This window comes from Phocoena phocoena, chromosome 14, assembly GCF_963924675.1.
Source record: "Phocoena phocoena chromosome 14, mPhoPho1.1, whole genome shotgun sequence".
NCBI lineage: Eukaryota > Metazoa > Chordata > Mammalia > Artiodactyla > Phocoenidae > Phocoena > Phocoena phocoena.
The window spans coordinates 50,790,287-50,813,746 of NC_089232.1; the positions used below are offsets into that span (position 1 = coordinate 50,790,287).

Here is a 23,460-nt window from a genome sequence, read left to right on the forward strand (position 1 = left end):
CGCCTGCCGATGCAGGGGACATGGGTTCGATCTCTGGTCCGGGAAGATCCCACATGCCACGGAGCAACTAAGCCCGTGCGCCACAACTACTGAGCCTGCACTGTAGAGCCCGCGAGCCACAACTACTGAAGCCCCTGCACCTAGAGCCCGTGCTCCGCAACAAGAGCAGCCACCGCAGTGAGAAACCCACGCACCGCAACAAAGAGTAGCCCCTGCTCGCCGCTACTAGAGAAAGCCCATGAGCAGCAACCAAGACCCAGCACAGCCAAAAATTAATTAATTAAAAAAAAAAAAGCAAGCTGCTTCTTATGTCTCACTAGGCCATATTAGCTCAGGCCTGCTCACCCTTGAGGAGTATGGAATTACCATAAATAGCCATGTTCATATGTGGTGGAGTGGATATTATAAAGTCAGTTACAATGTCCACTTCATAAGAAGTAAAAACATGTATGTTTTTACAAGGTTTGCGGATGACTCAGTGCACAGCTAAGTTTGAGCACTGCTGTACTTCCCAGTTCAAAAAATAATAGGGAGGGCTTCCCTGGTGGCGCAGTGGTTGAGAGTCCGCCTGCCGATGCAGGGGACACGGGTTCGTGCCCCGATCCGGGATACCACAGGCCGCGCGCCAGAGCGTCTGGGCCTGTGAGCCATGGCCGCCGAGCCTGCGCGTCCAGAGCCTGTGCTCTGCAACGGGAGAGGCCACAACAGAGGGTGGCCCGCGTACCGCAAAGAAAAAAAAAAGGCGGGGGGAGGAAAAAAGATACTTTTCCTTTTTCCAGTGGAACAAAAGGACAGTTTGGTTTAACTTATCTTCTTGATTTCTGCTGAAGAGCCTAAAGTTTTGGTTAGCCTTGGTTAAGGCTCCAGGGTAAAAGAATTGTTAAGGATAAGGGTTGAAAGCTATATTCATATAGCTTGTGAAAATGTACTGTTTTTCTCTGTGTAAGTCATCCAGCACCTATTAAAGTTTTGCCAAGTTTTCCTCCCTCTCCCCCCACCCCAATCAGGGCAAACTAGTTTTATCTTAACATAGCCCATGCATCATAAAAGTGAACCACTGATGTTGACACAATTGTTCCCCCAAATCCCCCATTTATTTATTTATATTTATTTTTTGGTTGCATCGGGTCTTCGTTGCTGCGTGTAGGCTTTCTCTAGTTGCAGCAAGGGGGGGCTACTTTTCATTGCAGTGCGCGGTCTTCTCATTGCAGTGGCTTCTCTTGTTGCAGAGCACGGGCTCTAGGCGCGGGGGCTTCAGTAGTTGTGGCACATGGGCTCAGTAGTTGTGGCTCGCGGGCTCTAGAGCGCAGACTCAGTAGTTGTGGCACACAGGCTTAGCTGCTCCGAGGCATGTGGGATCTTCCTGGACCAGGGATCAAACCCATGTTCCCTGCATTGGCAGGTGGATTCTTCATCACTATGCCACCAGGGGAGTCCCCCCCACCCATTTATTTTTTTTGTCTACATTTTAATACCTTGAACTCCGGGTGATCTTGAGATCGGTGGGTATATTTTATTGTGGTAATGTTTCCCCTTACACATCTTAGAATCAGAAAGGAAATACATTTCTGTGAAGGGTAGCTTTAAATTACCCATATTGCTGATCAGTTCCGTTAGTGCCATTAATTAAAGGTTTATTATGAAAATGTTGCTCTGAATCCCTTTGGTTTTGTAGATATCAGTACTTTTTCTGGACTAGTAAGTAACTCCTTTGTAAGAAGTATAGTTAAATTTTAAGTAAAAGCAAGTGTTTACAACTGATAAAGTTTTTTGCGTTTGGTGCAACCTTGTTTTTCTGTATGTATTCACACTCCAAGATATTGTTATTATCAATCTGTTAGTATACCACATGAAAACCTGGATAATTTGTCATTTTTTTTGGTAACTCTTCAGTTCTGGTATGAAGAGTTTTTAATTTCAGTTAATCGTTTATGTGACCCAGGGAAAGCAGTTGTGGAAAAAATAATATTTTGGCGCCATCTGCTGTTCATTAGTGTGATATTTCACCTACTTCAGTAAAACTTGTAGGTGGATTCGAATATGTTTTTTTCTATATTTATCCATATAAAGCACAAAAATAATGGAGTGGTTTTTTTAAATCTGCTGGAGCTGCCTTATGATTCCTATATTTCCAGCTCGTAATTTTGGTGGTAAGAAGTAGTCTTGTCTTAAAAACATTTCCATCCTCTTACCTCTGCCACTTGCATTTTTATTCAATGCCTCTGCATTCCTCAAGATTTCCTTCTCTCAGCTCCCTGTCTTGCCATGAAAGCTCCTGAGTAACACAGGTTCACTGGACTCCTATCTTTGCTTGTGTTTTTAGTATCCTTTTTCCTTTCTGAACACCTTGTTTTTTATGTTTCATTGCCTGCCTGTATCTTATCCTCAAGCCTAACCTCTGTTCATTCTGTGAAATCTTCCCCTATGATTTTGAACTACATTTATTTTTATTTTTATTGCTTTTCTTTTATATAAATTATTTGCTCTACAGAGGTAACATTTTTTTTACCCCCCGCTGCGCGGCTTGCGGGATCTTCGTTCCCCAACCAGGGCTTGTACCCTGGACCCCTGGCAGTGGAAGCAGAGTCCTAACCACTGAACTGCCAGGGAATTCCCCAGAGATAACATCTTATTTTATATTCATAGTCTCTAATTGTCTCGTGTGATATGGTGGTGCTCTGGTACAGCGACACACACACACACACACACACACACACACACACACACTGTTTTGCTCATTAATTGCTTTGTATGTCTTTTCTCTCCAAACAAGTGGCATGTTCATTGTTGACTGGGACAATTTATATACTGATTTTGTAGTCTTTAAATAACAGTTCTGCCTGCACAATTAGGTATGAAGACTTGGAAATCTGATGGCTTAATTAAGAGAATTGTGTGTAGAGTAAAAATAGATGGATCCTGAGCAGTGAACTTTGAGTAATTGGATGAATTTCTGTGCATAAATAACATGAGGTTTATTTTGGCTGCTCAAAGCTTATCCTGCTTTGTCTCTATCAAATTTAAACATTGCTTGTTGATTTTCTGCTATGATGGTTTACTTACAGCATTCCCTCCACCCACCTCATCCCAATATAACTTTAAACAACATACTTAAAGTTTAATTTTATTTTTCCTTAACTATGGACAGTATCTGTAGACTCTCTCCTTTGTAAGATGAGAATATTAATGGCTCTACATTTTCATTATCAAGGTTGATAACATTTATCATATTGTGAATGGAATATTATTGATTTGTATGTAGGTTGATTCTAGAAGTTGAAAAATAATAAGTGTTCATCTTATTATACTTACGGGGATATTTTCTCTATCGAGCCAAGCATATGCTAGATTCTGTTTCTTTCTCTACTACCTGATATATTCTTGGGCCACCAAAAGAAATCATGCCTAACTGTTCTGATGGATTCTTTTTTATATTTCACCTATTGCCTTTATCACGTCCTCAATTTTTTCTAAGCTCCCTACTATCTAACCTATTAATTTCCCCCTTTTCCAGGAAATTTCATTCCTATAGCTGTTTTGAGCCCTGGTCCAATCTATAAGTTTCTTTGGGCCTCCTTCACACCCTTTACCTTAGACTATCTTCCCTTTGCTGCTTTTCTGTGATGACCTCATTAATTACTGCATCCCAAGTCTTCCCCTTCCTGGGTTTACTCCCTGCTTCAGTTGAAATATGTCCTCAAGTAAGTTCCTGTACAGGAGAAAAACTTTGTAAGTCTCTGCATGTCTGGAAATTTCTTTATTCTACCTTCACTCTTATTTGGTAGTATTACGAGACTTTGACTTTTACTGATCTGCAGTGAATGCCATTGTTTTTCAGATCCACATATCACTGTTGTCCTTTGTTTTGTACTTGAATTTTCAGAGTTCAAAGCTTCTCTGAGGTTTTGAGAGAACTTGACAGTTCCCTCCTTGTAGCCTCTGACATGCTTTACTAGGCAGTAGCTTCCTCTACTTTGCTTCACTAGTCAACATTCCTTTATTTTTGTGTCTTCTAGAAATCCATTGAAATCTCGTGTATTGATGGCTTTATCCTGTTCTCTTTGTTGTAAGGGTTTATATCTTTTTATTTCCCTACTCATAATGTTAAGGAGTCTTGGAGATAAAATGAGTCTACCTATACTGTCATTTTCCCCTAGGTTTTTATTTTTTAAAATTTGGAATTGAAATATATTTAGAAAGTAACTTGAACATTAGATCCCTAACAATTACATTATAGTGACTTTGCTATGCCAGAAAGTGATTCCTGATTTCATGTTGTGTTTTATAGATAATAGTAGTATGTATACATGTAGCTTTCCAGTGGATAATGGCAAAAACGTTAGCAGGGAAGAGTGACTGAGCCATATGTTTTGAGGCTTTTTTGGGTTTTCTTTTTTCCTATTCTTACCACCACCACCCTAATCTGGGGCTTTCTGATTTGTTTCCATTATTGAAGGAGTCTTTATTGTGCCCTATTGCTGCTTTAGCCACCTCTTAACAAAAGTTTTTATAAATGCTACAACACATTTAAAATTTACCATGTTTTCTTAACAGAATAAAGACCGAACCCTTTACCTTGGCATTCAAGGACTTTTCTTTGTTTGGTCCCAGTAGTTCTCAAAGTGTCATCCCCTTCCCAGCAGTAGCATCCCTGGGAACTTGTTAGCAATGTAAATTCTAAATCCCCCTCCCCTCTGTCTGATTCAGAAACACTGGGGGTACAGCTCAACAAGGTGTTTTAACAAGACCACCACATGATTCTGATGCTGAAGTTTGAGGACTGCTGGTCTAGTCCATCCCTTTTCATTTTGCAGGCAAAGAATTGAGGTATATAAAGAGAGGTTAATTGGCTTGTCCAAACTCATACAACTAGGTAGAGTTTTCTTTCTAATACTCTATACTTGACTTTTTATGAGTTGCAATCAGAAAGCAGTCTGAGATGGGAAAGTTGGAAAGGCTTTATAGAGAATGAGGGACTTGATAGAACACTGAACTATAACCTTACGTAAGTAGAAACAAAAGAGATGGATATTGTAAGCAAGAAGACCACGTGAATAAAGGCATGAAGATAAAAACATACAGTTGACCCTTAAACAGGTTTTAACTGCATGTGTACATTTATACGTGGTTTTTTTTTAATAGTAAATACTACAGTACTACATGATTTGTGGTTGGTTGAATCCACAGATCAGGAACTGCCAATGTGGAGGGCCGACTGTAAGTTACAGGTAGATTTTCAACCTTGCAAGGAGGATCAGTGCCCCTAACTCTATGTGTTCCAGGGTCAACTGGGTATACAAACATATTCTGAGAACAAAATAGACAAGTTGGACTCATAATCAGTAGGTCTCTTTTATAGGAATATAGAGAATAATGTATGTAAAACAGTGATCACAGTGCCTGGCATGTTGATAAAATGTTAGCTGCACTTTGTTGTTGTTGGGCTGGTATTGTTGGTTGTATTATTGATTTTGTTGTTGTTGTTAGGAAGGTAGTATGGAACAGAAGTTAAGACTGGGTTCCTGAATCAAATCCCAGCCCTAACACTGACTTTTTGACTGCTAGAAAGTTATTCTCTCTAAACCTCAGTTTCCACATTTCTAAAATGGGAATAGTAGTATCAATCTTATAGGATAGTAGTAATGATGAAATAATGTTTGTTGATGACGTGCCTGCTTCATAATAGGTACTTTAATAAAAGTCTATTTATTTATTATTTAACTAATAGCTATTATTACTTCCTAGCTTGGTAAGTCATCTTGTTTGACTCTGAATGACATAAAGCTTTGTCAAAAATCATCAGTCCTGAAAGGGTAAATTGTTGTCATGATTAAAGCAGTTCACAAATATGACCAAGAAAAAAAAAGGAAACTTTAAATAAGAGGGGACTGGTTAAATAAATTTAACAAGGGGCTGATTACGTAAGTTATGGAACATTTTTATTCCGTAGCCGTTGGAAAACATGTTTCAGAAAGAAATTTTGTGACCTGTATCATGAACTATATGTTCATGATATATGCTCATGATATAATGAAAATAAAAAAGCAAAATATAAACAGTGCATACAGTGTTTCAGTTATGTAATTTGTATAGAGAAAAATAACTTGAATATTCTGAAATATTAATGGTAATAAACTCTGGGTGATGAGATTTTAGTAACTTTTTCCTTTTGTGTTTTTCTTTATTGTTCACATTTTCTAAGTGAACTTTTTAAAAATTAGGATATAGTTGATGTACAATGTTACATAAGTTTCAGGTGTACAACATAGTGATTCACAATTTTTAAAGGTTATATTCCATTTATAGTTATTATAAAATATTGGCTATATTCCCTGTGTTGTACTGTATATCCTTGTAGCTTATTTTATACATAGTAGTTTATACCTCTTAAACCCTCACCCTTATCTTGCCCCTCCCCCCTTCCCTCTCCCCACTGGTAACCATTACTTCTCTGTATCTAAGTCTGTTTCTTTTTTATTATATTCACTAGTTTGTTTTATTTTTTAGATTCCACATATAAGTGATATCATACAGTATTTTTCTTCCTCTGTCTCATTTCACTTAGCATAATACCCTCAAAGTCCATCCATGTTGTTACAAATGGCAAGATTTCATTCTTTTTTATGGCTGAGTAGTATTCCATTTGTGTGTGTGTGTGTGTGTGTGTGTGTGTGTGTGTGTGTGTGTGTGTGTGTACAATATCTTCTTTATCCATTTATCTGTCAGACACTTAGGTTGCTTCCATATCTTGGCAATTGTGAACATTTTTATAATTAGGGGAAAAATTGTGACACTTTAAATTTGTGGCAGAATCATTGGAATAATATTATAGCCTCCTAAAATGAAATGATCAGTATTCATTTTTATCAGTGGTCAGCCTTGGCATTTGTGGATTTCACCTTGTGTTTTCAGCTAGTCAAGAACTATTCTAATCACTCATCGTGAGAAATATTTTGTGATAAGAATCATTATTTCTACATTTTAAAGGTTTTTTTGAAGATTGAGTTGGATAATATAATAAAGGCCTCTAGCTAGAATTTGAAATATATATATATATATATATTTTTTTTTTTTTTTTTTTTTTTTTTTTTTGCGGTACGCGGGCTTCTCACTGCTGTAGCCTCTCCTGTTGCGGAGCACAGGCTCCAGACGCACAACCTCAGCGGCCATGTCTCATGGGCCCAGCCCCTCCGCGGCATGTGGGATCTTCCCGGACCGGGGCACGAACCCGTGTCCCCTGCATCGGCAGGCGGATTCTCAACCACTGCGCCACCAGGGGAGCCCTGAAATATATTTGGAGTGCATCTTGCTAACTTTCAGCATCCCATCTCAATTATTATAATAGCTAACATTGGAATGTTCTCTCTGCCAGGGACTGTGTTAAGTATTAATCTTCACAAAAATTTTATGAGGTACGCACCATTATCTCCATTTTATAGATGCACTGAAAATCAAACAGGTTAAGAAACTTGTCCAAGATTGCACAACCACTAAGCCAGTATTCTAACAAAGAGCTAAACAGTCTTTCCAGAGCCTGTATTCGTAAACATTGTGCTATGCCGTCTAATATGTAAAATAAAATATCAAAATGTTATTGATATTTACAATACAAAAAGATCTAAGGAGATACTCATTATGAAAATAAAGGGTCTGATGTATATGTTGTGGTATTTTTATATAAAGTCTTAACTCATTAACACTTCGAATAAACTAAGACATGAAAAATTATGATTTCATTTTTTAAAATTCTTTAACATTTCCAAAAGTATATGTTCCATTTATGGTATTCTTTTATATGCTAATGCACTCCTAGTGATAAGTATATCCAATAGTATTTCTCATGACTAATGTGTGTTTAGATAGCACAGTGGTAAAGAGTATGGGGCTCTGGAGCTAGGCTGAGTTCACATTCTGCCTCTGCTTCTTAATATTTTGTGGCCTTGGGCAAGATGTTTAACCTCTCTGTGCCTAGATTTTTCATCTGTAAAATAGGAATAATAATATGTTCCTCAAAGAGTTGATATAAGGATTCAGTGAGTTAATTCATATAGAAAACTTGAAATAATAGTGCCTGCACATGGAAGTTTTCAGTGTTGGGTACGCTAGTTTGTAATAGTACTATTATTATTCCATTTACTATCATTATCATCATCATCTGTATTGATTATATAATAAGCTTTTTTGAGACATCCAAGTTACATTTTGTGAAAACAAGTAAAAACATTGTACTTGGAGTCCACTGAGCTAAAAATTATTTTGCTACCACTTACTAGCTTTCTAACCTTCAGCATTTCACTGAACCTTGTGGGCCTCAGATGACCACTAATAATATCTTCCCTGTCATCTGATCTTTTGATCTGTAAAATACTGCTAGAAATCATGCAGTCTCAGAATTGTGGTGTCTAACTATGGAACTGTGAAAGAAAGAGAACTGATGATGCTTAGTCTCTCGGTCCATTTTCCTTCTTTCATTTAAGTAGTTGTGTGAATTTACAACAAAGGTTAAGCATTTAATGCTTGTAAGAATATAATAGCCTTATTCTCATTTTGACCTTCATACTTTACTCTCCTGGCTTTCACTACTACTTTTCTATAAAACTAAACTAATACAAGGCATTTCTAAAATTGTCTAAATTTCATGTGAAAATAAAACTAGGGACAGGCTAAATTGTTTCCTTTTAAGCTATGTGCATGCATATGGTGATTTGTGTGTCCTATTTTATACTTTACTAACACTTCGAGTGCTTTTAGTATGGCACTTATTATATTGCTTCAGTTATTTGTTTACATGTCTAGCTTCCCTACTAGATCAAGTCCCTCAATGGCAGATTTTTATATTCATAGTGACTAGCAAACAGATGAAAATTAATAGCTTTTAATTAATGACATATAAATCTTATGTTAGCCTTAATTAGGTTTGTCTTAATTATTGATTTGGGACCATGGTCATTCTGATCTTGAATTAATGATGCACTAGATATTCTTGTCATATCAGCTTCTACTTTGGATGTAATGATACTTTTGAATTACGTTGCTTCAGTTATTTGTTTACATGTCTAGCTTCCCTACTAGATCAAGTCCCTCAATGGCAGATTTTCAATTTTCCATTGAACTTTAAAAATACTTAAAATTTATGAAAGTTACTTTAAAATAGTTTTTCTTGTTTGATAAAATAGAAAAGAATGATTGTGTTTTATGAATTTTGTCACTTTAGGAAATACTGAAAATGCAAAACTGGAGGTAAGACACGAGAATAGAAGAAAGAGTTTTAAAATGTTCCATTTGCGGGGGAGGCTATTCAATACTCCTTTCCCTGAAAGCAGTGGGAGAAAATGTCTTAGGAGAACAAAATGTGATATGTAACAGGAAAGAATGAAAATAAAGCTGAGCTACTCCCAAAGGATATTAATCCTTGAATTAGTAGTTGTCAGTTGATATTCTTTTATTTTTTATCAAGCTAGAGTATGAATTCTTGTCAATTCAGGACCCACAGATACATTTTTATATATACAGTAATGATAATTTTGACATTGCTAACTATCCACTTACATCATATGGCTAATTCTCAAGAGTTGGATGACACATCTGCCATGAAACACCAGTATTGTACCATATATAAGTAACGACAGCTAATCTACACTTTCTGAGTCTCACTTCTACCAGAGTATATTTTCAGAGTGGCAAAATTCTCTAATTTTTTATCTCCAACCCAAATCACTCACTGGAGCCTGAGATCAATATATTTAGTTTTGTTGAGAGTCTCCACGTGAATGTCCCACAGCTTCCTCAAAACTCAAAGTCCAAACCTGGGGACTTCCGTGGTGGCACAGTGGTTAAGAATCTGCCTGCCAATGCAGGGGACACGGGTTCAAGCCCTGGTCCGGGAAGATCCCGCATGCCGCAGAGCAACTAAGCCCATGCACCACAACTACTGAGCCTGCGCTCTAGAGCCCGTGAGCCACAACTGCTGAGCCCACGTGCTGCAACTACTGAAGCCCACACACCTAGAGCCCCTGCTCTGCAACAAGAGAAGCTGCTGCAAAGAGAAACCCACACACAGGAACGAAGAATAGCCCGTGCTCGCCACAACTAGAGAAAGCCTGCGCGCAGCAACAAAGACCCAACGCAGCAAAACAAAACAAAACAAAACTTTCTCATTAAAAAGAAAAATCCAAACCTTTTTTTTCCCCTCCACATCCCTGTCTTACCTACAAAGGTTCCTTCCTTATTAGTACATGGCACCACCATCCATTGGATTGCCCACATCAATATTATTCTTGGCACCATCCTCTCCTCCACCCCACCCATATCCATTCATTCACCAAGTTTTACAAATTTACCTTGTGAATATATCACAGATCTATTCAGTTCTTTCATTTTTATTACCATAGTTCAAGCTATGTTCATCTCTCCATTGTATTACTTCATAGTTTCCTAATTGGCCTCTTGCCACCAATGCCATCCAATTATCTATCTATACATTGTTCCGGTAATCTCCCTAAAACACAAATCAGAACATGTCATTGTTCTATATTTAAAGCCCTTTAGTGGCTATCCTTGGCCTTCAAGATAAAATCTAAATTCTTCAAAGTGTTAGTAGCACCCTTCGTGATCTGGACCCTGCTATGTGATACAGCTGTATGGACCAACGTGCAGTTCTTTGAGACTTCTGGAGGTGAGCACCTTCAGGTCTTCACTATTCCTTCTGCTTAACTAACTCCCAGTAGTTATCATCTCACCTTGGACCTTCTTCAAGAAACCTTCACCAATATCCCAGCATCATACCCTAACAAAGATTGGATTAGATATTCTTGTGTGTTCCCATAGTACCTTCTGCTTATCCTTTTTACAGCGTATGACATACTGTATTATTATTGCCTGCTTAGTTATTTATGTCTCGTCTAAGCTCTTGGAGGGTAAGTACAATATTCTGTTTGGTTGCTCTGTTTTACCAGTACCTCACGTAGTGCACGGCACATTCATTCATTTATTCTTTTTTTTTTTTTTTTTTGGCTGTGTTGGGTCTTCGTTGCATGCAGGCTTTCTCTACTTGTGGAGAACAGGGGCTGCTCTGTTGCAGAGCATGGGCTTCAGTAGTTGCGGCATGTGGGCTCAGTTGCTTAGTTGCTCTGTGGCATGTGGATCTTCCCAGATCAGGGATTGAACCCGTGTTCCCTGCATTGGCAGCCAGATTCTTAACCACTGTGCCACCAGCAGATATTTGTTGAACATCCTTTATGTCAGCTTGGAATGAAGAGTGGTCTAAATTTTTTCTGTTGAAATGAAGCCTTGTTTGAGTTTTCAGTAATTCTTTATAATATCAAAGATGTGGCTTCTAAAGACTATTATTCAGTGGTCAAATATATTTTCTCTGACCAGTCTTAGATAACCCCTATAGTTCATGTTGTGGTGAAAATTCAGTAGGATTATGTGCGTGTGTGTGTATGTATGTGTATAAATAATAACTGAATATGTTAATGGAAGTATAGAGCAGTATCCTGAATAGTTAAATTTTTTAGAGTTTGTAACAGTATATAAAATACAATTATAAATATCTGATTATCTCAAGTCAGACTTTTAAAAAGCAGTTTTTTATAATAGCTTTACTTCTGGGCTCCCTCCCTTAAAATATTTAAGTTTTTAAAGTAAAATATTTAAGTTTTAAGTAAAATATTTAAATTAAAATGCATTTAAGATAAATTTTTGTCTTGATTTCAGTTTATTCATGGATTTTTTTAGTAGTTGGAAAAAAGCTGTGGTAGTTCCCAACTGTGTTAGAAACAGTTGTCAAGTGTGGTTCTTTACACTGTGAGACTGGGAGCTGTTTCTAAACACACAGTTACTAGCACAGATTTGCCTAAGTTTCCAATCTGATCTGTGGCTATGGGTAAGTAATGTGGAACTCATATAGATTTGTGGGGGGAAAACCTTCTAGACATTAAATTCCATAAACTACCCTTTATCTTTAGGTTAGTCTTTAAACCTGAAGTGTATAGACTTTAAACCCCAGCCAATCAATAGTATAATTTTTTGTACGTCTTTGAGATAGTTAAAAAGCTATGTAAAAATTAAGGTATTCTGCTTAAGGTGTATAGACTTAAGTCTCATCTTTTGTTGAAGTGCATCTTAATATAAATTTTCAGTACTATTTAATATCAAAGATTTCAAAGATTATTTTTTAGTTAAATAAGCATGCTTATTCTCCAGAAGCCTTTATCCCTGTGGTTCCTATTGATAGTGAAGACTCTAGTATATTTATATAGGATTTGTAGTAAAATCTAAAAATTATAAAATAAATTTTGACATTATGTATATATGTGGGTATAACATCCCTTTAAACTGCATGATACTATTTATCCTTTAAGAGAACTGATAAGAATTTAATAAAACTGTGTATGTATGTGTGTGTACTATCCAATTAGGGTACCCACTAGCCACATGGGGCTATTGAGCACTTGAAGTATGGCTTATCTGAATTTGAGGCATACTGTAAGTATTAAAAATACAGAGCTTTAGTATGAAAAAAGAGAATGTAAAATATCTCATAATTTTATATTGATTACATGTTGAGATAATAAATTTTAGATAAGTGGGTTAAATTTATATTAAAATTAATTTCACTGATTTTTTTTTTTAATATAGCTACTAGAAAATTGGATCACATGCTGTTTCTATTGGGCATCTCTGGTCAAGAACTTTTTTTCTAATTGTTTTTCTAATTGAAAACTACATTTTCTGTAAGTTATGGTTGAAATTGAACATTTTTGGTATTGAGAGTTATTTTTTATTAGTCTTAGATTACAGTTTGACATTTGAATACTGGTATTCCAATGTTAGATGTAAAAGTAAAGGCTATAAAGTTTAAAAATTTTTAACAAAATATTATTTTGAGGTCTTGTTTTTAGACTTTGTTGTTAGAACAATACCATAACCAGTCCTTCATGATTTCTTGGTTCCCGATTGGACACAGTTTGGCAGCTATCATAGATCTTTACTTTAGTTATTGTATAATTTATTTAACATTTTTTTGTTTGCTTCATATGTGCCAAATCTATCATAATTTCAGGAGGGAACAAAAAATAATGGATATGCATGTAAATGAGTTTGCAGAGTTGGAGGTAGGAAGAAGTGAGCAGTTCCTGTCTGGCTTTTTATTTTCTGTAAAGTAGTATGTAAGGTCATCTTAGTCTACCACTAGTGGTGGTTTCTGGGGAAAACTCCTTGAATTGAGTAAAATTAAAGAGTTCTTGATGGATAAGAGTCAACATCTATTCAGCCGTTATTGGGCACTAAGCTGAACATGGAGGAAAAATATAAAATGGGGACCTTGCCCTCAGAGCTTAAATTTTGTTAGGAAAATAACGGTGTATGCCAAAAAAGTAAAAAACAGATAAGGCATCTGTAGTAAGGTAAAGAATATATGGTGTATATACAGTACTATAGGAGTTCAAAAGGTGAAGAGAGGGCTTCCCTGGTGGCGCAGTGGTTGAGAGTCCGCCTGCCGATGCAGGGGACACGGGTTTGTGCCCCGGTCTGGGAAGATCCCACATGCCACAGAGTGGCTAGGCCCGTGAGCCATGGCCGCTGAGCCTGCGCGTCCGGATCCTGTGCTCCGCAACGGGAGAGGCCACAACAGTGAGAGGCCCACGTACCGCAAAAAAAAAAAAAAAAAAAAGATGAAGAGAACACTGGTGCCTAGAGATTGTTTTTTTTTTTTTTTTTTTTTTTTTTTTTTTGAGATTGTTTTTTGTGTGTGTGTTTTGGGTTTTTGTTTCTTCTAAGCTTTCTCCTTTTGCTTCTTATTTAAAATAGTAGCCAAATGATCTTTTCAGTATGACCCCTTTGTAAAAATAACCTTCTGGTACTGTATGTAATTTTCAGAACAGTCAGTGGTAATTTATTATGAGAGCTGTATAGAATTTAGCACAGATTCTTTATCTCAGCACAAGAGTTTAATACAGTTACTTTAGAACTGAGCTTTGAGTGCTTTAGAACAAGACAGTGTTCTGAATAAGAAGTTGAGGTTACTGTGGCATTACATGATTCAAATCATGTAGCTTCATGTATTTATTTGGTGTGAACTTCAGCTTGCACCTGAATTAACAAGCACCTTCTCTTTCCTGTTATTACCTCTGCATTCCTTACTTTTCAGTCCTTACTATTTGCTGTGTTGATGGTGAAAAGGAAAAGATGGTGAAAAGGAAAGATGGTGGTGTCTGGGTGGGTATCTGTAATAGTAAGATGTATAGGTTTTAAACAGGAGTGGGATTAGAGAGAGGGCTGTATAGGGTGAAAAGTTTGAGCATGTTCTTTTGAGTGTTGTAGAAACTGACTACTAGCTGCATGATAAACCAAGATGATAGAAGTATCACCCGCACGTGCATACACACTGCAAACATACAGAAATGTAACGCAAAACTGTAAATGCATAGCTAAACTCTGAGGAAGAAAAGAAGAGAAGGAAATTCCCAGGTGCCAGGTATGAAAGAAATCAAATCAAAACCTTAAGTGGGAACTGGTGCTGCTGTATAAAATAGTACAGGCCCCTTTTGGTCCTGGATATATGTCCTAAGAAGTCTGGGGTGGAATTTTAGTGGAGAATGGAGATAGGGCCTTTTCAAAATAGAGCTAGCTCTGAGACCCAGTCATGCAGCCTAGAACCTGAAAGAGCTTTCCTAATTGTACATAGATTTTTTTAAAGTGACCAATGATAGAACAATCTGAATGAGAATATAAAATAAGTGTGTATGAAATGATTAAAAGGATAAAAAAAAGGAAATGAAGCATGATGAAGTAACAGGCCAATATGAAAAAGAAACAGACTCGAAAAAGAAAATCACATTCAGAAATTAAAAATATAATCTTGGAATTTGGCTTTAGATGGATTAAATAGCATATTAGATATTCTTGCTTGGCTGAAAAGGAAAGAAATATAGCAATAAATGGTTAAGAAGAACTAAATCTAAAGTATAATGACCCAAAATTTAAAAGTTGAAAATACAAGATTGGCAAAATGCTAGGCTGATACAAAACAAAACAAAAAGCTCTTAGAAAAATATTATCAGGCAAAAACAGATTTTAAAGGCAAAAGTATTATTAAGGATAAAGAGAGCCATTGCATAATGATGGAAAGGAATAATTCACTAGGAAGAAATAATAATCTTGAACCTTTATGTCCAAGTAATATTATGTCAAAGTATATAAAGCAAAATTTTACATACTAAAAATGGACTACTTACAGGTAGTGGGAAATTTTAGCACATTTCCTTCAGAAACTGACAGATAAATCAGACCACTGCTACCACCACCCTCCAACAAAAGTAAAGGCATAGAATATTTGATCAGTACAGTTAACAAACTTGATATTTTAGATGTGTTTAAACTCTACTCTCAAAAAATAGAATGTAGATGTTCCTTTCAATCACACATGAAACGTAGAAATTAACCACATATTAAACTACAGTGGGATGACTCACAAATACCCAAGCATGTAACACCGGCTATATTTTCTGACTACAGCATAGTACATAAAAAACTTACTAGGTTTTCCAGGTTTCATTTGAATAATGTTTAAATGGAATAATAATAGTTAAAACATTTATTGAACACAGTGTGAGCCAGGCATACTGCTGAGTGTTTTGCACATGTTATTCTATTTAAACACTTTCAGCATCCCAGTGAATTATAAGATAGCATTACCATCTTTACTAGTGAGAGTATTTAGGTGTAAAAATGTTTATCTGCCTAGGACTTCCCTGGCAGTCCAGTGGTTAAGACTCCAAGCTTCCACTGCAGGGGGCGTGGGTTCTATCCCTGGTTGGGAACTAAGATCCGGCATGATGCAGGGTATGGCCAAAAAATTGATTTATTGATTGATTTTTAAAAGTTTATCTGTCCAAGGTCTGCGGTTGGGACAAAACCTCTGTTTTTAAATACACTGTTAAAACCCCCCATCTTTTAAAAACACCTTTATTATCAGAAAATATAGCCAGATAGAGAAGCTCACATAAATATATAGTTTATTGAATTATTGTTAAGGTTGGTATTGTAATACCAATAGATCAAGAAGTAGAACTTTACCAGCCACTGCAGAAGCCTTTTATGTGCCCCATTCCTTCCCCACAAAAAGCATTTTTATGATAATCATTTTCTGGCTTTTTTCTTTGTAATTTTAATACTGTAGTGTACATTTTTAAACAGTATGCTTTAGTGTTGCTTATTTTTCCCCCATTTTTTCCCACATAATTTGTCGAAGAAACTGGTATAGTTTAATCTTCTAGAATTTTTAACAGGTTTGATCAATTTGAGATTTGATGGTCTTGGCAAAATTTTGTAGGTGGTGGTGTGTTCTTTCATCAGGAGATATATAATATCTGGTGGTTTTTCTTTTTGTGATATTAGAACTATTGATACTCAGTGGTTAAATCCATTGACTCTTTAGAGATTGCAGATTTTAATTTTTTCTAATTTTACTATTTGTTCTTCATTTATTGCTGGAATGTTTCTGTAAAGAAGCTTCCCCTCATCTAATAGTTACCTGGTAGTTTCGTTTATATAAGAGAGGAAGAGTAAATGTTTTGTTATTTCCTGTTGTATAGCAGTTTTCAAAATGATGAGTTGCTTTTCACTAGCATCTTTCAAAGTAACCTTTTCCCCCCTTTTTTTTAAGTGTCATAAACTCACAGATTTAAATATATTGGTTTTGGTTCTTTTCAGTTATCCTTACTGATGCTCAAATTGTCCCATCTTTGGCTAGTGGGAGCTTCTTTAAGTTGGTTCTCTTCCATCATGGAGTTTATATTTTAGTAAATATATGCATGTATAAGCATATGTATATGTATTGCCTTGAAACACACACATATACTAAACACATTGTTCTGTATATTTTGGGTTTTATACTTCCTGTATATTGGAAATAGTTCCTTATCTGTTCTGTATAGAACTGCTTTATATTTTGTAATGGCCACATCGATAGTAAAGCTGTACCATAGTTTTTTTAACGAACACTTACTGATGAACATTTTGATTGTTACCCAGCAGTATTATAAACAGTACTGCGGTGAATATCCTGGTACTTACTACTTTGCCCATGTGTGTGAATATAGCTGCAGAATCAATTCCTAGAAATGGAATTGTTAAGTAATAATAGCTATTGTCAAATTGCTCTCCTTAAAGCAATTAAGAACTGTTTTTTTGCCTCATACTATCCTTTGATATATAATACTAGTATGTGATCAAACTTTTTTATGTATATAAATTTGTTTATTTTTGGCTGCATTGGGTCTTTGTTGCTACATGCGGGCTCTCTCTAGTTGCGGCGAGCGGGGGCTGCTCTTTGTTATGGTGTGTGGGCTTCTCATTGCAGTGGCTTCTCTTGTTGTGGGAGCATGGGCTCTAGGTGCGCGGGCTTCAGTAGTTGTGGCACGCAGGCTCAGTAGTTGTGGCGCACGGGCTTAGTTGCTCCAAGGCATGTGGGATCTTTCCGGACCAGGGCTCGAACCCATGTCCCCTGCATTGGCAGGCAGATTCTTAACCACTGCGCCACCAGGGAAGTCCTGTGATCAGACTTTTTGATCTTTGATAATCTGCTTTGATAAAAAAAATCTCATTATAGTTTTTATTAGTATTTCATTTGTATTTCCTAAATTATGAATTGTCTGTTCGTGTCCTTGGTCCAATTTTCTATTGAATGGTTAGCCTTTTCCATATTGATTTGTAGCACTCATATATAATAAGGAAATTACCCTTTCGTGACATGTGTTGCAAATATTTTTTCCTAATTGTGTTGCTTCTTTTGACTATGTTTATGGTTTTCATTTTCCAAGCAGAATTTTTTTTTTTTTTTAATTTATTTATTTATTTTTGGCTGTGTTGGGTCTTCGTTTCTGTGCGAGGGCTTTCTCCAATTGCGGCGAGTGGGGGCCACTCTTCATCGCGGTGCGCGGGCCTCTCACTGTCGCGGCCTCTCTTGTTGAGGAGCACAGGCTCCAGATGCGCAGGCTCAGTAGTTGTGGCTCACGGGCCTAGTTGCTCCGCGGCATGTGGGATCTTCCCAGACCAGGGCTTGAACCCGTGTCCCCTGCATCAGCAGGCAGATTCTCAACCACTGCGCCACCAGGGAAGCCCCAAGCAGAATTTTTAAATGTTAAAATACTACTCAAATTTATTAGTTCATTTTGAACAATCCAAACTTAAGAAAGAGTTGAGAAGTACAGTACAAAGAAGTGTGTGGGTTTTTTTTCTCCCTGAACCCTTCAAGAATAAGTTCCCAGCCTTTGTCCTGTCACCTCCTAATACTTTAGTGTGTATTTCCTACAAACAAAGATATTCCCTTAAATGACCATACTACACCTATTAAAATCAGAGAGTTAACATTGAGACGTTACTGTCTTTAGACCCCCATTCAAGTTTCACTAATTGAATGAATTATTTCACTATTGTCTTAATAACCTTTTTAGCAAAAGGATCCAGTTCAGAGCCACATGTTGCGTTGAGTTGACATTTCTTTTCAGTATCCTTCAATCTGGAACAGTTCCTCAGGCTTTCCTTGACTTTCATAACTGACAGTTTGAAGATTATTCAAAACAAATTAGAACAAGAATTTGTTCTAATGTTTCCTCATAATTTGATTTAGGTTATGCATCTTTGTCAGGAATATCATAGAAGTGATTCTGTGATCTTGTATGCTATCAGGTGACACACGGTTTCAGTTTGTCCTATGAATGATGATGTTCACTTTGATCCCTTAATTAAGACAGCATCTGATTGGCATCTCTACTGTAATGGTTTTTCCCTTTCTATTTATCAGTATTTTGTGGGGGAGGTACTTTAAACATCTCCTTATCAAACTTTCCATTTATTCATTTACCGTAGGATGAATTTATAGGTTGCTGTCCATTCAGTGGGTTATAATCCCTTTACTATCATGAGTTTTGGTACTTCAGCATAATTTTGCTAGTGGGTGGCCATTCAGGCTGACTTCAGTGTTCTTTTGACATGTCCTCATTACTGAGCACTTTCTTGTTTCTGCCACAAGATACTCCAGGCTCATTCTGTATTTCCCTCAGCCTAGAATCAGCCATTCTCCAAGGAGCCCTTACTCCTTTTATAGAGAAGTATTCAGAAGCAAAGATCCAAATGCTAGTCATGCTCATTGCTGTTGGAGTGGCATTGCCTTCCAGGCTTTGTCAGTGAACAGAGCTAGGGAATATACGCGTGTATAATCCACACATTTTCAAACATCTGTAACTATACCTATTTCTATATCTATCTTTTAAAAACAATGAGTTCACATTGATAATTCCAGTCTAACACTGTAAGATTTACTCTAGCTTTCTCTTCTTTAATATTTTAACTCTCTTCTCTTTCAGAAGCCTGGCTTCCATTTGATCAGTCCCTCTGTTGTTTGTTACCAAGCTTCCGATTCCACCATCCCCTCTCCTGTGCAATGCCCTTCTCTCCCTTCTCTGGCTCTGACTCTCCATTCCAGGCCACCTTCCCCCACATGGACCTCCTTCTTAACCCCTCTTGAGCTCCAACACTGTATGCCAGACCACTCTCTGCATGGATGCCCTTTTTATCCTACTTGGTATCTGATACCCTATACTGAACTATCCCTCTCTTTTGACACCTTTCTCACCCCACTTGGACTCTAACCATGCAGTACTCACTTGTACTCACTCATCAAGTGAACATCCTCCTCACCTTTTTTTTAAATGCCTTCCAATTTTGTGTCATACCTTGAAAGAGCTTCTCCACTTTAACATTATAAAAAAATAATTTTGTTTTCTTCTAGTGATTTTTATTTATTTATATTGTATTTAAGCATATGGTCTATTGTGGAATTTATTTTGAAGTAAGAAACAAAGTAGAAATCCAGCACTTCTCAGATGGTTATCCAGTTGCCTGGAATTTTGTATAAAAACTGTATCTCCCCCCAAAAAAATGTATAAAGTTTTTAAAAAGTTACTGAATTCATGGAGCTTTTTCTTAAAAATGGGTATCATTTTTCATATTGTTTTTGTTTATAACAGATGATGATGTACCTGCAGATATGGTTGCAGAAGAATCGGGTCCTGGTGCACAAAATAGTCCATACCAACTTCGTAGGAAAACTCTTTTGCCAAAAAGAACAGCGTGTCCTACAAAGAGCAGTATGGAGGTAAATTCAGTGTGACTGCTTTTTTTGTGTGTGTAATGAAGGAATTGTTAGGAAACAAACAGAAAGGGGACCGTCAGTCATTTTTTAGAAGTAATGATTATGGTAAAAATATTTGCTTAGTTTTCATTTTGTTTTTAAAGGGTGCTTCAACTTCAACCACAGAAAACTTCTTTGGTCATCGTGCAAAACGTGCCAGAGTCTCTGGAAAATCTCAAGATCTATCAGGTATTTCCTATGGGAAAGCTAAGAAATAGGGTCAAATAATTTTTATTTTTTGATACCAAAAAATTAATATCAACTTAAATGTAGTTTATTTGTACATTTGAGATTGAGAAAGTGATTATTACAGAATAAACATGAGAACCGTCACCGTCTCCATCTCTGATTGTAATTGTATAAAAATCCTTTTTGTATATTTAGTGTAGCCAGTTTTTGAAATGGTGCATACTAGCTAGCTAAAAGAAAGAATACTGTCAAGATAAAAGGAAATAAATGTGTGTCGTCTATGAAAGCAAATGCTTATAAAATGATTGTCAAAAAATAAAAGCTGTTCATTAGACAAAATGGAAATTGTGCTCTTTAAATAATGAGAAAGTCTTTGCTAGCATGATAGATTGTTTATATTCTGTTTGTTAATCTCTTTATAGCAGCACCTGCTGAACAGTATCTTCAGGAGAAACTGCCAGATGAAGTGGTTCTAAAAATCTTCTCTTACTTGCTGGAACAGGATCTTTGTAGAGCAGCTTGTGTGTGTAAACGCTTCAGTGAGCTTGCTAATGATCCAATTTTGTGGTAAGTGAAAATTTATTTCTTATTATCTTGAGATATATTACTTGTTGCCCAAAATGCTGTAGATGGTAGGAAATTTGGAGTATGAGTTGATGGTTACAATTAAATAGAAGAAAATTAGAATGCTTATAAATTCCAAGTTAACTGTTTATCACAAATGTTGGCTGTCAGTCCAGGCAGTGTTTTTTGTTTTGTTTTTTTTTAATATATTTTTTATAAATTTATTTATTTATTTTGGCTGCGTTGGGTCTTCGTTGCTGCGTGCAGGCTTTCTCTAGTTGCAGCGAGCGGGGGCTGCTCTTTGTTGTGATGTGCAGGCTTCTCATTGAGGTGGCTTCTCTTGTTGCGGAACACGGGCTCTAGGTGCACAGGCTTCAGTAGTTGTGGCTCGCGGGCTCTAGAGCGCAGGCCCAGTAGTTGTGGCACACGGGCTTAGTTGCTCCGCAGCATGTGGGATCTCCCCAGACCAGGGCTCAAACCCGTGTCCCCTGCATTGGCAGGCGGATTCTTAACCACTGCGCCACCAGGGAAGCCCAGCAGTGTTTTTAAAACAATAAAAGAAGTACTTTTTCTGCTACTTGTCAGTTAAAAGCAACAGTGATTATGGGAAATGTTTTTCATTCCATTGCTTTTTAGAAAGAATATGAAGTCTGATTTAAAACAGCTAATTAATTAAATCTGATAGTTAGGTAAGACTGTAGATTTTGTATATCACTTTTGGAAAATAGTTTGGACATTTGTATTTTTGAACCATAAAATAGGCATACCCTGGTACTTCCCTAGTGGCGCAGTGGTTAAGAATCCGCCTGCCAATTCAGAGGACACAGGTTCGATCCCTGGTCCAGCAAGATCCCACATGCCGCGGAGCAGCCAAGCCCGTGTGCCACACTACTGAGCCTGTGCTCTAGAGCCACGAGCCACAACTACTGAAGCCCACGCACCTAGAGCTGGTGCTCTGCAGCAAGAGAAGCCACTGCAATGAGAAACCCGTGCACCGCAACAAAGAGCAGCCCCCACTCACTGCAACTAGAGAAAGCTCGCACACAGCAACAAAGACCCAATGCAGCCAAAAAAAAAAAAAATGCATGCCCTTTGACCCAGCAATTCCACTTCTGAAAATTTGTTTACCCTATTTACAAATTTTTCATAGTTAACAGTGGGGGGAAATTAGAAATAATGGAAAAGTCTAGCAATAAGGGATGGGACTAAAAGTAAACAATGTAATGTCTACTTAGAGGGTTGTGATATAGTCATTAACAGTGATTTTTACAGTTTTTAATAACATAGGAATATGCTATGTTATAAAAAGTAAAAAGCAGAATACAAAATTTTATGTGTTACAGTCACAACTGTTATAAGTGGAAAAGACTGTAAGGAAATACAGTAAACTGTTTAGGTTATCTCTATACTTTTCTGTATTTTACAACAGCTTATATGTATTCTATGATGCTAAAAATAAGGTACACCTTAAATTTAAGAAAAAATTATGTTTGTGTTAGAAAGGAAAAAGAACGAAGAGCAGAAGAAGAAACATTTTGCTTTGTACAAGAAGTTATAATAGGTATTATCACTCCATTTCTAAGATTTGATGGTTCTTGATAGGACATAAATGAAGCATCATCATTATTTTTCATCATTATTTAAAATAATCCTTTTAAATTGAAACTGGGGCTTCCCTGGTGGCGCAGTGGTTGAGAGTCCGCCTGCTAATGCAGGGGACACGGGTTTGTGCCCCGGTCCGGGAGGATCGCACATGCTGCGGAGCAGCTGGGCCCGTGAGCCATGGCCGCTGAGCCTGCGCGTCCGGAGCCTGTGCTCCACAACAGGAGAGGCCACAACAGTGAGAGGCCCGCGTACTGCAAGAAAAAAGAAAAAAAAAATTGAAACTGTATGTGGCTTTTACAGTAAGGGTGGCTTTTATTTTCCCCTGACTAAACAGTCAGATTTTAAAGAATTGACACTTATTCTTTTGGGTGGACTATGTTTTATATGCAGTTACATTGTTTTAGACAAAAATTTTATTTTTACATTTAAAATTCTGCTTTTTCATATTCCTAGAAGTTTTTGAGGCCTCAAATAATTTTTATAGTTGTTTAAAGGACATTTTATGAAGAAATCTTCATTACTTTCCCCCTTCAGGAAACGATTATACATGGAAGTATTTGAATATACCCGCCCTATGATGCATCCTGAACCTGGCAAATTCTACCAGATTAATCCAGAAGAATATGAACATCCAAATCCTTGGAAAGAGAGTTTCCAGCAGTTGGTATGAAGTATAAATGGAAAACACTGATTTATATTATATATTTTAAATAAAAGTTCCTTTTTAAAAATTTAAACTCAAGAATAGGTTTCAAGGGAATTCCGTGGCAGTCCACTGGTTAGGACTCCACACTTTCACTGCTGAGGGCCTTGGTTCAGTCCCTGGTCAGGGAACTAAGATCCCAGAAGACTCATGGCACCGCCAAAAAAAAAAAAAAATAGGTTTCAAGTCAGTGGACATTTAT

The 23,460-nt window shown here is 37.0% G+C and overlaps 1 protein-coding gene across 1 annotated transcript in view; it reads left to right on the plus strand.

The window, feature by feature from the left end:
- Positions 1-23,460, plus strand: part of FBXO11 (F-box protein 11) — a 100,434-nt gene that overhangs the window by 54,295 nt on the left and 22,679 nt on the right. Inside the window, exons 2-5 of the mRNA XM_065891259.1 lie at positions 20,034-20,161; positions 20,302-20,386; positions 20,809-20,953; positions 23,090-23,219. Of these exons, the coding sequence (XP_065747331.1) occupies positions 20,034-20,161; positions 20,302-20,386; positions 20,809-20,953; positions 23,090-23,219 (488 nt within the window). The remainder of the gene's footprint in view (positions 1-20,033; positions 20,162-20,301; positions 20,387-20,808; positions 20,954-23,089; positions 23,220-23,460) is intronic.